A 15,084-nucleotide genomic window follows, 5' to 3' on the forward strand; every position below is an offset into this window, starting at 1 on the left:
GTAACCACTGTCACCCTTACTGCTTGTGTTCAACCAGCTGCTGGCCTAGGTGTTTACAAGGCTTGAAGAAGGACATTAAAGCTATGAGTTATACAGCTACTAATCTGCTGTCAGGATCAGGGTGTTTTAATAGCTTCACTTCTTTGTGTCCGCTAATAGCACAATCCAGCAGCCGGGTGAATTGCAAGGCAGCCACACAGTTACTATAGCAACACGCTGTTTTTATTTACCCTACCTATAGTCTTCTTTCCCTGCCGATTGGTTTTTCTGTCTTTGCAGTGGATAAAACCTTGACAGGCTGGGAAAGGAGACTATAGCGAGGGACCAAGCATCTTGCTGATCCTGTAACTACGTACCGCCTGAATTGTACATTTACACCAGGAGACACATGAATATTTTAAGACAAACCTATTTTCAATCTTAAAAAGTATGATAGGATTCAAAACATTAAATATGCAGATTCCTTTGCTGACTGATCTCTGCAGAGACTGTCATTTCGTGCTTAGCTACCATTTGATGGAGTAGACTGCTTTTGCCCTATGCTGTACAAAGAGCACATATACCTACAACCAAAGCCAACACTGGGGTTTGCATATTGCTTAATTATTATTGACTCCTTTCTGTTGCACTTGCACTCAGGAAATAGGACACTGGTGATTACCAGCTATGGGTTGCAATGCCCGACCAACATTATCATCAATAGATTTACTGGATTATACAGATGTTTGTGACTATCACTAATAGATTACGCACTAAAATAATATTTTCCTTTATATTTAAAGCCATTCAATGTCTACAACAGATTATTATGTTACTGCAATGACCCATGTTGATGATATTACTTAATGAACTCCATTTACTATGTCTGGAAGTGCTTTAGAGTAACAACAACTAGCCGCACCTTCACCAAGTTGTTGCAGAACCAGTAGACTCCTCCCATGTGAAGTAGTGTGTCAAAGATGTGGAGTGATCTGATGTCCACCCAGCCATTTTCTAATGTGGTGCTGAAGGCTCCATGTAAGACCTCTTTAATAGGCTTTTTGGGGGGTAGCCGGTGAACATATGGCACAGGCTCACTGCCGGTCACTGAAAATTTTATCTGAGTGGCCGTCTGCTGCAGGACTTCAGAGCACATATTCTCCAGTATGGAACTCATGATGATCACTCTGGGCAACCAAAATAGTTAGTCAGAAGAATTGAGGTGATGGGGAGAAAACAAAATATTAAAACGAGACAGAGAAAATAGAACACGCAAGATGATGTCGGCAATGAAAACGAGCAGGGAAAAAAAAATGAAACAAAATATAAGTAATTTGTCATAAATAAGAATGCTGTGAAGGAAGATGACAAAGCTTCTTGCAGACTGCAGTATAACAGTTATACAGTGGTTTTCAGTAAGCAATGGATGGGCAATCTAAAATAATATTGGGAGTGCCAGAGTCTGTGTTAATGTCCTATGCATTCTCTCTCTGGTTCCGTTACTTTATGTTAAAGCAGAAGTACTCTAGCGGTGAAATAGTGAGAAATGAGAGAGATCTGCTTAGTACACTGGGGCTAATTCAGACCTGATCGCAGCCGTGCAAAATTTTGCACGCCTACGATCAGCCACCCTGACAGGCAGGGGGGGGATGCCCAGCACAGGGCTAGTCCGCCCGTATGTCTGGCCCTCCCCCCGTGCGATGCTAATGTACCCGGCGAGTAAGTCCCTACCTGCGCACTTTTTCGCCGTGTCTCGGGTCGCAGCGGCTGCATGTGACATCATGCCGCCGCAGCCCGCCCCCCGCACGGTCTGGGCACACCTGCGTTGCTCGGACCACGCCCCCAAAACGGCGGTCGATCTCCGCCGGCCCGCCCAGCAAACGCCTCTGCCTGTCAATCAAGCAGAGGCGATCACTAGGCTGAGATGCCGATAGCATTTCTTGCATGCACATGCTCACTGCGGCGCATGCACATTTCAGACTTGATCACCCGCTGTGTGAAAACGCACAGCAACGATCAGGTCTGAATTAGCCCCACTGTTTTCAGAGACGTGGGTAGCAGTGAAGAAGCATAGCAAAAACCACATGGGACTGTAAGATGCATATCATTAGCTACTGAGGCTGACTAAGTAAATAGCTCCATGGATATTAGGATGCTGAATATGGGATTTATTACCTGCACATAAAAAAGCTGATTAATACAGAACAGATATACAGAAATATAAAATACAACTAAAAATGTATAACATCAGTCATTAACCTAAACGCTCACCACTATTGTTTATAAAAAGAGGATATTTGGTTGCTTACAGTTGAATCCTTTTCTCTGAATCTGACTAGGGAACACTGGACAACGAGATTGCTAACGGGGACCACGGGAGCTGGCACTTAAACAATACTATCACTTTAAATATAAGCAACTCCCAGTACGCCAGTACAACTTAAAAAGAGCCTGCAAAGGAGAAGCAGAAACCCAGTGAAACTGTAACAACCAAAACAAAACAGAACCACAGGGAAACAGTGGCAAAATAAAGAACCTCACGATTGAGCGTGAGGGAGGGAACGCAGTGTTCCTCAGCCGGATTCAGAAAAAATAATTCAACGGTAAGCAACCAAAAATCCTTTTTTCACCTGCTTCCAGGCTGGGTGACAATGGACAATGCGACGTTGAACAACCGTCCCTAGGGGAGGAAATGCTCAGGCTGCCTGACTGGAGAACAGTACACTCAAATACTGAAAATGATCAAACCGAGCCAACGTGTGGACAGAGGACCAGGAAGCTGCCCGGCAGACCAGTTCAGTGGAAGCCCCATGAAGCGCTGCCCAGGAGGTCACCACTGCTCCAGTGGAGTGCTGTGACAGCGGTTCTGCAGCCTGACACCCAGCACTGGAACAGACCCGAGTAATAACAGAAGATCCACCGCGCAATGGTCTGCCAAGCACATTTATGAGCACTTGTAGAGAACCAGAAGGGAACTTGTGCGGTGGAAGGAGGACGTCCTGTCCAAATATAGCTGAAGAGCCCAGACCACGTCCAATAGAGCCAGATCCTCTCAGTCAGTCTGTGAAGAATGGAAACACAATTTCCGGATTAACGCGAAAAGCCGAAACAACTTTAGACTGGAAATAAGGAACTGTACCAAGAACAGCCCTATCATCATGAAATACGAGAAAAGGCTATCTGCAAGACAATACCCCCAACACGGAAACTTGCCAAGCTGAGGCAATGGCCATGAGAAAAATCAATTTCCAAGTCACGAACCTAAAGGCTCAAGAGGAGCCTTCCTGAGAGCCAAAAGGACCAGATTACGTTCCCATGGTGCCACAGGTGGACGAAACAGATGTTGAACCTGCAATACACCCTGTAAAAATGCCTGAATTCCGGAAGAAGTGCCAGGCGCTGCTGAAAATAAAACAAGAGCCGAAACCTGTACCTTCAAGGAACTAAGCCGTAAACCTGCTTCCAAACTGCATCTGAAGGAAAGCTAAGAAACGAGGAAGGCAGAACCGTGAAATATGAAAGTCATGCCTCTCACACCAGAGTATGCAGAACCTCCAGTCTCTGTGGTAATTGCGAAACAAACCAGTTTCCGGGCCCACAACATAGTACGGATCACAAAAGGAGAAACCCTTAGCCTTTAAGAGCCCAGTCTCAAAAGCCAGGCCGTTAAAACCAACTGAGGAAGGTCCTCGTGCAGAAAGGGACCTTGCAACAGCAAATCTGTCCATAATGGAAGATACCACCATGGGACCTACCGCCAGTTTGAGAAAGCCATCGTACCAGGACCTGCGCGGCTAGTCCACAATCACTAGGATCACTGGTACTTGTCGCTCCTTGACCCATTGAGAACACAAGGTACAGTAAGCAGGTAATAGGATGGAGCAGAATTCCAGGATCCATTCCAACTCCAGGACTGGAAGAAATAACTTCTGAAAGCAGAGAATATATTGCCTGGTCTAAGGACACCCTCTTCACCGTATCCCGGGGAAGAGGTCGATCACGTAAAGCTAGGAAACTATGCCCTGTATCCAAGCATCGGAACCCCACCCACCTGTCGCTGAACTGGAGCATTGTGCACCCGTAAAAAAACATAACGCCATAGTGACACCCTTAGCCTTGACAGTCTTTGCCTTGTCCACCATTAACTCTGTGCTGCAAATGGTCAATAAACAGATCTAGAAGGTAAAAACAGTGGTATCACATAAGGGCACAGAGAAAGCACCAAAAACAAAAGGGGTATTTAGCCGTTCAGCAGGCCAACAGTTTAATAACACAGTCTCTGTAAAGGAGTCTGATATAGCCTTTACAAGATCTTATAATAGGTCTCTTCTTCTTCTCATCTCTCCACTTCAAAATCTTCCTTTCCTTTTGATGGTGTGATCACGTTATATTAAATGGCCCACACAAATTTCGTGGGGTGTTCAAGCATGTCTACCCATAAAGAGCATAGATTATTCAATACCCTCCCGGGTTAAAGGTACCAGATTACTGTCAAGATGGAGCCTTCTGATTCTCCCCAAGAAAGAGCTGGTAGGTATGTCTGATCACAGACGCGTTTCTGCTCTCTAGGAGCCTTTTGTCAAGGTCACATAACTTACACCCCCCCCCTCAGACATTGTGCAGTTGGTATGTTTTGCTGCCAGTCACCCTCTCTGACTTTTTGATTAAAGATTTCTTATGGTACAGATACTAAGCATCTGCCTATTACAAAGGATCTCAAAACCTGGACCGTTTGGGTGCCTTGAGGATCGTGTTTGAGAACCTCTGGCCTATTAGATACACTTATTCCTAAATTGAGCTATACCTAGCTACTCTTATTCATGCCACATCTCTTTCCATCCCAGCCAGCAACCCCCCCCCTCCCCTTCTCCCCAACTCCACTAAACCTTTCTGCCCTCCCCAAGCCACCTTCTATTCCCACTTACCCAAGCAAATTTATGGAAAAAGTCATATGTATCTGTTCGATTCGGAATTTGTTAAAGGTTTGATTTTTTTCGAAATCATTTAGAAAGGTGAACTCCCATATGATGCTGAGTATGTATTCCATGTTTTCTAATCAACTCATCACTTGGTTGGTGGCCTACTATGTGTTGTATCTTCAAATTCGGAAAAAAACCAAAAACAAAATCTCACCGCTCATTGTAGAACTGCAATATGTTGTCTCCATACATGGATGTCCCCAATTGCCGGATCATCTGCAAAGACTTATCCCTCTCATCTAGACCCAACATCCGAACATGAGCCACAAGCCAGGCTACAGCACACACTGCCAGGCTGCACACCTTCCCTTTTATATTGTCTGTAATTTTCTGCAATTTACAAAAACAGATGGACTGAGATAAATGCTTGTGTAATAGGAAGAGGTGAGAGGAACATGCAATGATGTCCATGTACTAGGAAGGGTATAAGCACAGATGACTGTACGAGGAAGGGGATGAGAGGTATATGCACAGATGTCTGTATTAGGAAGGGGATGAGAGGTATGTGCACAGATGTCTGTACCAGGAAGGGGATGAGAGGTATGTGCACAGATGTCTGTACCAGGAAGGGGATGAGAGGTATGTGCACAGATGTCTGTACCAGGAAGGGGATGAGAGGTATGTGCACAGATGTCTGTACCAGGAAGGGGATGAGAGGTATGTGCACAGATGTCTGTACCAGGAAGGGGATGAGAGGTATGTGCACAGATGTCTGTACCAAAAAGGGGATGAGAGGTATGTGCACAGATGTCTGTATTAGGAAGGGGATGAGAGGTATGTGCACAGATGTTTGTACTAGGAAGGGAGTGAGAGGTATGTGCACAGATTTCTGACTAGGAAGGGGATGAGAGGTATGTGCACAGATTTCTGTACGAGGAAGGGGATGAGAAGTATGTGCACAGATTTCTGTACGAGGAAGGGGATGAGAAGTATGTGCACAGATTTCTGTACTAGGAAGGGGATGAGAGGTATGTGCACAGATGTTTGTACTAGGAAGGGGATGAGAGGTATGTGCACAGATGTTTGTACTAGGAAGGGGATGAGAGGTATGTGCACAGATTTCTGTACTAGGAAGGGGATGAGAGGTATGTGCACAGATGTTTGTACTAGGAAGGGAGTGAGAGGTATGTGCACAGATTTCTGTACTAGGAAGGGGATGAGAGGTATGTGCACAGATTTCTGTACAAGGAAGGGGATGAGAGGTATGTGCACAGATTTCTGTACTAGGAAGGGGATGAGAGGTATGTGCACAGATTTCTGTACTAGGAAGGGGATGAGAGGTATGTGCACAGATTTCTGTACTAGGAAGGGGATGAGAGGTATGTGCACAGATGTTGTACTAGGAAGGGGATGAGAGGTATGTGCACAGATTTCTGTACTAGGAAGGGGATGAGAGGTATGTGCACAGATGTTTGTACTAGGAAGGGAGTGAGAGGTATGTGCACAGATGTCTGTACCAGGAAGGGGATGAGAGGTATGAGCACAGATGTCTGTACGAGGAAGGGAATGAGAGGTATGTGCACAGATGTCTGTACGAGGAAGGGGATAAGCGGTATGTGCACAGATGTCTGTATTAGGTAGGGGATGAGATGTATATGCACAGATGTCTGTACTAGGAAGGGGATGAGAGGTATGAGCACAGATGTCTGTACTAGGAAGGGGATGAGAGGTAGGAGCACAGATGTCTGTACTAGGAAGGGGATGAGAGGTATGAGCACAGATGTCTGCACGAGGAAGGGGATGAGAGGTATATGCACAGATGTCTGTACTAGGAAGGGGATGAGAGGTATGAGCGCAGATGTCTGTACGAGGAAGGGGATAAGCGGTATGTGCACAGATGTCTGTATTAGGTAGGGGGTTAGAGGTATGTGCACTGATGTCCGAGTACTAGGGGGAGGTGAAATGAAAGTCTATTTAGAGATGGATTTATACCTGAATGGCTTCAAAAGAAAGAACTCCATTCTCCCAGGCATTATGAACCTCTAAGATTGCAGCAGGAATACTTAGACAAACTTCATGCCACTTTGTCTGACTGCACAAAATAGAGAAACATTTCTTTATATAAAAACTCAAATAAACAAATAATAAAACATACTATATTACAGCTTCATTTCCATAGCTGCAAAGTTTACTGTTAATGTGTAGGTTACAGTGGTTATACCAGAGTGTCAATTCCAAAATGATGGTGTAGTGGTTAGCATTACTGCCCCACAGCACTGATGTCATGCGTTGATTTCGAACCATGGCACAGTGTGGAGTTTATACAAGCTCCCTGTGCTTTTGTGGTTTTCCTCTGGGTATTCCGGTTTCCTTCCAAAATCCAAAAATATGGTAGTATTTTACAGCGTTTCACTTTTTTCACATTTTGTTATGTTACAGCCTTATTCCAAAATGGAATAAATTAATGTTTCCCTCAAAATTCTACAGACAATACCCCATAATGACAACGTGAAAAAAGTTTTTTTTTATATTTTTGCAAATTTATTAAAAATACAAAACTAAGAAATCACATGTACATAAGTATTCACAGCCTTTGCTCAACACTTTGTTGATGCACCTTTGGCAGCAATTACAGCCTCAAATATTTTTGAATATGATGCCACAAGCTTGGCACACCTATCTTTGGGCAGTTTTGCCCATTCCTCTTTGCAGCACCTCTCAAGCTCCATCAGGTTGGATGGGAAGAGTCGGCGCACAGCCATTTTCAGATCCTTCTAGAGATGTTCCAAGTCTGGGCTCTGACTAGGCCACTCAAGGACATTCACAGAGTTGTCCTGAAGCCACTCATTTGCTATCTTGGCTGTGTGCTTAGGGTTGTTGTCCTGCTGAACGATGAACAGTCACCCCAGTCTGAAGTCAGGAGCGCTCTGGAGCAGGTTTTCATCCAGGATGTCTCTGTATATTGCTGCATTCATCTTTCCCTCTATGCTGACTCGTCTCCCAGTTCCTGCCGCTGAAAAACATCCCCACAGCATGATGCTGACACCACCATGCTTCACTGTAGGGATGGTATTGGCCTGTTGATGAGCAGTGCCTGGTTTCCTCCAAACATGACGCCTGGCATTTACGCTAAAGAGTTCAATCTATGCCTCATCAGACAAGAGAATTTTGTTTCTCATGGTCTGAGTGTCCTTCAGGTGCATTTTGGCAAACTCCTGGCGGGCTGCTATGTGCTTTTTACTAAGGCGTGGTTTCCGTCTTGCCACTCTACCATACAGGCCTGATTGGTGGATTGCTGCAGAGATGGTTGTCCTTCTGGAAGGGTCTCTCCTCTCTCCACAGAGGAATGCTGTAGCTCTGACACAGTGACCATCGGGTTCTTGGTCACCTCCCTGACTAGAGACCTATTCTCCCGAAGGCTCAGTTTAGACGACCAACCAGCACTAGGAAGAGTCCTGGTGGTTCCGAACTTTTTACATTTACGGATGATGGAGGCCACTGTGCTCATTGGGACCTTCAAAGCAGAAGATATTTTACTGTAGCCTTCCCCAAATTTGCGCCTCGAGACAATCCAGTCTCGGAGGTCTACAGACAATTCCTTTGACATCATGCTTGGTTTGTGCTCAGACATGCACTGTCAAGTGTGGGACCTTATACAGACAGGTGTGTGCCTTTCTAAATCATGTCCAATCAACTGAATTTACCACAGGTTGGCCTCCAATTAAGCTGTAGCAACATCTCAAAGATGATCAGTGGAAACCGGATGCATCTGAGCTAAATTTTTTGCTTCATGGCAAAGGCTGTGAATACTTATGTACATGTGATTTCTTAGTTTTTTTAATTTTTAATAAATCTGCAAAAATTAAAAATAACAAAAACTTTTTTCACGTCATTATGGGGTATTGTGTGTAGAATTTTGAGGGTTAAAATTAATTTATTCCATTTTGGAATAAGGCTGTAACATATCAAAATGTGGAAAAAGTAAAGTGATGTGAAAACTTTCTGGATGCACTGTATGTATGTGTGTGCATGCAAGTACATGTAGTAGGGAATATAGGATTTTTTTTATTGTACCTGTTATTTGAAAAGGGTTTAGTGGCCTTTCTTTTTCAATCCAGCTGCATAATTAGTTTGGACATTTGTGACATATTTTGTTCAATATAGGAGTCTATTTACGAAGCCTTGGAGAGAGATAAAGCACCAATCAACTGCATTGTTACAGGTGTGTTTGAAAAATGACAGTTAGGAGCTGACTGGCTGGCACTTTATCTCTCTTTAAGGCTTAGTAAATAGACCACATAGATTATTAACTCCACTGGGACAGGGCCTGATGTGAATGGACAAATGCACTTTGTAAAGCGGTGCGGAATATGTATGCACTATATAAATAACTGGTAAAAAATGAAGAGTCAAGTGGATGAAGGTGTTCGGTTTAGAAGAAACTGAAAAATGAACACCTTTATCCACTAAAACTGACTTAAGAATTGGACATAGCACTTTTATCCACAAAACATATCAGTAAATAGACTATCAACATTTAAAATAACTTTAATACTATGATCCCTAGGTCATAATCATCATCCATTAAAAAAAAAAAAAAATTCTGAAAATTGTTACATAACCCCTTCATCCACTTGCCTCTTCAAATAAATAAAATGTGTAACAAAAACATGTGCGCTAACCGCTTTACAGTAATTTCCCTTTTAAACAGTTGTACACTAAAGGTGGGTACACACTTAGCGATAAAGTAAACAACGTCACTCATTCTGACCCCTCCTGAGCGACGTCGTTAACTTTATCGCTAAGTATGTATGCTGCCGCCGGCGAGTGTTGCACGGCCCTGTGGGTCATTAACGACCTACAGTGTTGGCTGTGCATGCAGCTCAATTTGGACTCATCATCCAAAACTGCATGCTCCGGCAGGCTGCGGCATGACGTCACTGTGCGATATCATTAGTGATATCACACAGTGTGTATGCCCGCCATTGGGCAGCCGGCCCGGGAACCACTAGGCGATGTCGCTCATCAAGCACATCGCCTAGTGTGTACCCACCTTAAGTCAATATGGCTCCAACCCTGCAGTTGCACTTAGAGGTCTTGTAGGGCGCAGACTTCAAAATAAAATTATACCAGTGTCTAATTATTGCAGGAAAGCACATGTAACCTTTGACTGCAGTGGCAAGCAGAGGTATGGTAGCTTTTGGTTTATATTATCACAATATTACATGACATACACCAGTTTCATCTCTGTAGATGTATTCAGAAGAGTAACCAAGGCTTCCACTTTTGGGATATCAGGGTGGCGGAAGCAGGGATGCTCTGGGTTTAGGACCTTGCCCTCTCCTGGCATGCACGTTTGCATCCAGCTCTCAAAGAATGGAGTCTCTGATCCAGCACTCCCATCTGACAGGATCATCTGTAACAAAAAGACAATGTTTAAACTAGTATAAGGAAATGTTCCGTCTGCCTCTACTTGTCCTTTCTTCCCAATTTCTTGCATCATCCAGCTTTGGCAAGCACAGCATAAAAAGATAGTTGCCTAGGAAGCCAATGGGGGTATATAGAGGCCAAGGAGCTTGAGCTTTTGCTGGTAAATTAAAAGTTCCTAAGCTACTGTCTCTGCTCTATGTAACCCATGAATTAGGAAGAAAACTTCTCAACAGGACTTATACAACTAAATTGTTGCTAAATAAAAAAAAAGAAAACTAACTGATAAATGTAATAGCCTCAGAGATCCAGATGTGCAGAAATTTTGTGCGAGTCTGCCTGTTTTTTTAAAGCAACAATCATTTGCAAGGCAAAACCAGGTTTGTTTTGCCTTGTAAATAATTGCTGCTTTAAAAAAGGACAGAATCGCACCACCAGAACTTGGAGAATATTACATTTAGCCGTATGTGTCTTTCTGGGGCACACAATCATTTAATAAAATTTTACTTTTATTATTATACACTTAGGTGAAAATAGACATACAAACAATTCACGTCTATTTTCGCCTTTTAGTGTATAATAATAAAAGTTACATTTAAATAAAGTATTGTAGGTGTGCCACAGAAAGTCATGGGATCCGGTCTGAAGATCGGCACTGTCTAGGTCAACCACTATAGGTTGACAGTCACTAGGTCGACAGGGTTGGAAGGTCGACAGGTCAAAAGGTCGACATGAGTTTTTAAAAAAAAAAATTCTTTTCTTGAACTTTTTCATACTTAACGATCCACGTGGACTACGATTGGACCGGTAATCTGCGAGGGGACACGGTGCACTAATTGGGGTTCCCGGTCACTCTACGAAGAAAACGACACAAAAAAAAAGGAAAAGAAAACCTCATGTCGACTTTTTGACCTGTCGACCTAGCACATGTTGACCTAGAAACCCTGTCAACCTTCCAACCCTGTCGACCTAGTGACTGTCGACCTATAGTGGTCGACCTAAACATTGTCGATCTAATGATCCACACCCTCCGCCATCACCTTTGTGAATACTCTCGGAGCCGTGGACAAGCCAAAGGGTAATGCCTGGAACTGGTAGTGATCATCCAGTAGGGCAAACCTCAGATAAGCCTGATGATGTGGCCAAATTGGAATATGAAGGTAGGCGTCCTTGATATCCAAGGAAACCAGGAATTTCTGTTCTTACAGGCCCACAATCACTGCCCTCGGGGATTCCATTTTGAACTTGAAAACCTTCAAGTAACGGTTCAAGGACTTTAGATTCAAAATGGACCATACAGAGCCGTCCGGCTTTGGTACCACAAATAGGTTGGAGTAATAACCCCTGCCTCATTGTGGTATCGGTACTGGAACAATGACGTGGGACTGGACCAACTTTCAGATGGCCTGTTGCAACGTAACTTGCGTATCCTCCAAAGCTGGCAAGCTTGATTTGAAAAATCGTTGGGTATGAGCACCGTCGAACTCCAGCTTGTAGCCCTGAGAAATTAGGTCCCATACCCAGGTATCCTGGCAAGAGCTTTCCCAGATGTGGCTGAAGTGACGCGGTCGAGCTCTCACCTTGAGATCTTCTCAGGGTGGGGGAGAACCGTCATGCTGAGGACTTAGTGGAAGCAGAACTGGTGCTCTGTTCCTGAGAACCGGTGGTTGCAGGTCTATTTGACTTACCTCTGGTGCCTCTATTCGCAATGGAGGCACCACTGGCCCTAGATCGAAATCTGTTAGACCGAAAGGACTGAACAGACGGCCCCGGGTAGGAACGCCTAGCCGCAAGGCCCTAGAGGGGAGAAAATAGGATTTTGGTTACCTACCGGTAAATCCTTTTCTCGTAGTCCGTAGAGGATGCTGGGGTCCACCTTAGTACCATGGGGGTATAGAAGGGTCCACCAGGAGCCATTGGCACTTTAAGAGTTTGAGAGTGTGGGCAAGCTCCTCCCTCTATACCCCTCCTACCAGAATCAGTCTAAAAACTGTGCCCGAGGAGACGGACATCTTCGAGAGAAGGATTTAACACAGATAGTGGCGAGATTTATACCAGTTCACACATATAAGGCACATCAAGCTAACTTAGCTTGAAAACTCAGCAACTGCTGAAACATTACTTACCAAGTAACAATGCAGTACTCAACTAAAACGAAGTTGTACTGAACCAAATAACGATAGCAGGAAAACGAAGCGCTGGGCGGGTGACCAGCATCCTCTACGGACTACGAGAAAAGGATTTACCAGTAACCAAAATCCTATTTTCTCTTACATCCTAGAGGATGCTGGCGTCCACATTAGTACCATGGGGATGTACCAAAGCTCCCAGAACGGGAGGGAGAGCGCGGAGGCTCCTGCAGAACTGATTGGGCTCTGATGATCTGAAGTTCAGTAAAAGTATCGAACTTGTAGAACTTTGCAAACGTGTTCGACCCAGACCAAGTTGCAGTTCGGCAAAGTTGTAATGCCAAGACACCCCGGGCAGCCGCCCGGGAAGACCGCACCTTACGAGTAGAGTGGGCCTTGACAGATGTAGGACCCGGCAATCCTGACGTAGAATATGCATCCTGGATAGTGAACCTGATCCAGCGAGAGATTGTCTGCTTAGAAGCAGGACACCCAATTTTCTTGGGATCATACAGGACAAACAGAGTACGATTTTCTGTGACAAGTAGTCCTCTTCACATAGATTTTCAGAGCCCTTACAACATCCAAGGATTTTGATGAAATTGAGGAGTCAGTAGCCACTGGCACCACAATAGGTTGGTTGATATGAACTGCGGACACCACCTTTGGAAGAAACTGCTGACGTGTCCAAAGCTCAGCTCTATCTTCGTGGAAGATCAAGTATGGGCTTTAACAGGACAAAGTCCCCAACTCCGACACACGTCTAGAAGAAGCTAAGGCCAACAACGTGACAGCCTTCCATGTAAGAAACTTGACCTCAACCTCCTGTAGAGGCTCGAACCAGTCCGATTGGAGGAACTGCAACACCACTTTAAGGTCCCAAGGCGCCGTAGGCGGTACAAAGGGAGGTTGGATGTGCAGAACTCCCTTCAAAAAGGTCTGAACCTCAGGAAGGGCAGCCAATTGTTTCTGGAAGAAAATGGATAGGGCCGAAATCTGGACCTTCACAGATCCCAACCTCAGGCCCATATCCACACCGGCTTGTAGGAAGAGGAGAAACCGTCCCAGTTGAAACTCCCTACCGCAGGAAATTTCTTGGACTCACACCAAGATACATATTTTTTCCAAATTCGATGGTAATGTCTAGACGTTACTCCTTTCCTAGCCTGTAGGAATAACCTGCAGCAGGTCCTCCCGAAGAGGAAGAGGCCTCGGCTCTCCTTGCAGTAGATCCAGAAGATCCGCGTACCAAGCCCTTCTTGGCCAGTCTGGAGCAATGAGGATCGTTTGAACCCTTGTTCTCCTTATGAGCTTTAGAACTCTTGGGATGAGTGGAAGTGGAGGAAACACGTACACAGACTGGAACACCCACGGAGTCACTAGGGCGTCCACCGCCACTGCTTGCGGGTCCCTCGATCTGGAACAATACCGCTGAAGCTTCTTGTTGAGACGAGAGGCCATCATGTCGATCTGGGGTACGCCCCAAAGATCTGTTACCTCCTTGAACACCTCCGGATGGAGATCCCACTTCCCTGGATGCAGATCGTGTCTGCTAAGGAAGTCCGCTTCCCAGTTGCCTACTCATAGAATGAAAATTGCCGACAGCGCCAACACGTGTTTTTCTGCCCAGAGGATGATTCTTGTTACCTCTGACATTGCAGCTCTGCTCTTCGTTCTGCCCTGTCGGTTTATGTAAGCCACTGTTGTCACATTGTCCAACTGCACTTGAACGGCCAGATTTCTCAGAAGATGGGCCGCATGAAGAAGACCATTGTAGACGGTACTGTTCATCGGCAGGCCCGCTTCCAAACTTTACCACCTTCCTTGGAAGGTTTTTCCTTGAGTGACTGCGCCCCACCCCACGGAGACTGCATCCGTGGTTAGAAGGATCCAGTCCTGAATCCCGAACCTGCGGCCCTCCTGAAGGGGAGGCAGTTGCAGCCACCAGAGGAGTGAAATCCTAAGCTTTGGTGACAGACAAATTCTCTGTTGCATGTGTAGATGGTATCCCGACTACTTGTCCCGGAGATCCAGTTGGAAGGACCGAGTGTGAAACCCCCCGTACTGCAGGGCCTCGTAAGAGGCCACCATCTTTCCCAGAAGGCGAATGCACTGATGAACAGACACCCGGGTTGGTTTCAGGACATCCCGGACCATTGTTTGTATCACGAACGCTTTTTCCTCTGGAAGAAACACCCTCTGCACTTCTTTGTCGAGGATCATTCCCAGAAAGGACAACCTCCTGGTTGGTTCCAAATGTGATTTTGGAAGATTCAGGATCCAGCCATGTTCCCTGAGAAGCTGGGTCGTGAGAGCTATGGACCGTAACAGCTTCTCCTTGGACAATGCTTTTATCAGCAGATCGTCCAGATATTGAATTATGTTCACCCCCTGTCTGTGGAGGAGAATCATCATTTCCGCCGTCAACTTGGTGAATACCTTCGGTGCTGTGGAGGCCGAATGGCAGGGCCTGGAACTGAAAATGACAGTCCAACAGTGCGAATCGAAGATAAGCTTGATGCGGCAGCCAAATCATAATGTGGAGGTACGCATCCTTGATATCCAGGGATACCAGGAATTCCCCCTCCTCCAGACCGGATATCACTGCCCTTAGAGACTCCATTTTGAAC

At 45.3% G+C, this 15,084-nt stretch overlaps 1 protein-coding gene across 3 annotated transcripts in view; it reads right to left on the bottom strand.

The window, feature by feature from the left end:
* MED24 (mediator complex subunit 24) overlaps nt 1–15,084 on the bottom strand; it is a 232,693-nt gene that overhangs the window by 85,167 nt on the left and 132,442 nt on the right. For all 3 annotated transcript variants that reach the window (XM_063959759.1, XM_063959760.1, XM_063959758.1), the window contains exons 17-20: nt 10,133–10,314; nt 6,891–6,990; nt 5,113–5,288; nt 902–1,166 (exon numbers count right to left, since the gene is read on the bottom strand). In XM_063959759.1, the coding sequence (XP_063815829.1) occupies nt 902–1,166; nt 5,113–5,288; nt 6,891–6,990; nt 10,133–10,314 (723 nt within the window). The remainder of the gene's footprint in view (nt 1–901; nt 1,167–5,112; nt 5,289–6,890; nt 6,991–10,132; nt 10,315–15,084) is intronic.

This window comes from Pseudophryne corroboree, chromosome 3, assembly GCF_028390025.1.
Source record: "Pseudophryne corroboree isolate aPseCor3 chromosome 3, aPseCor3.hap2, whole genome shotgun sequence".
NCBI classification, from domain to species: Eukaryota; Metazoa; Chordata; class Amphibia; order Anura; family Myobatrachidae; genus Pseudophryne; species Pseudophryne corroboree.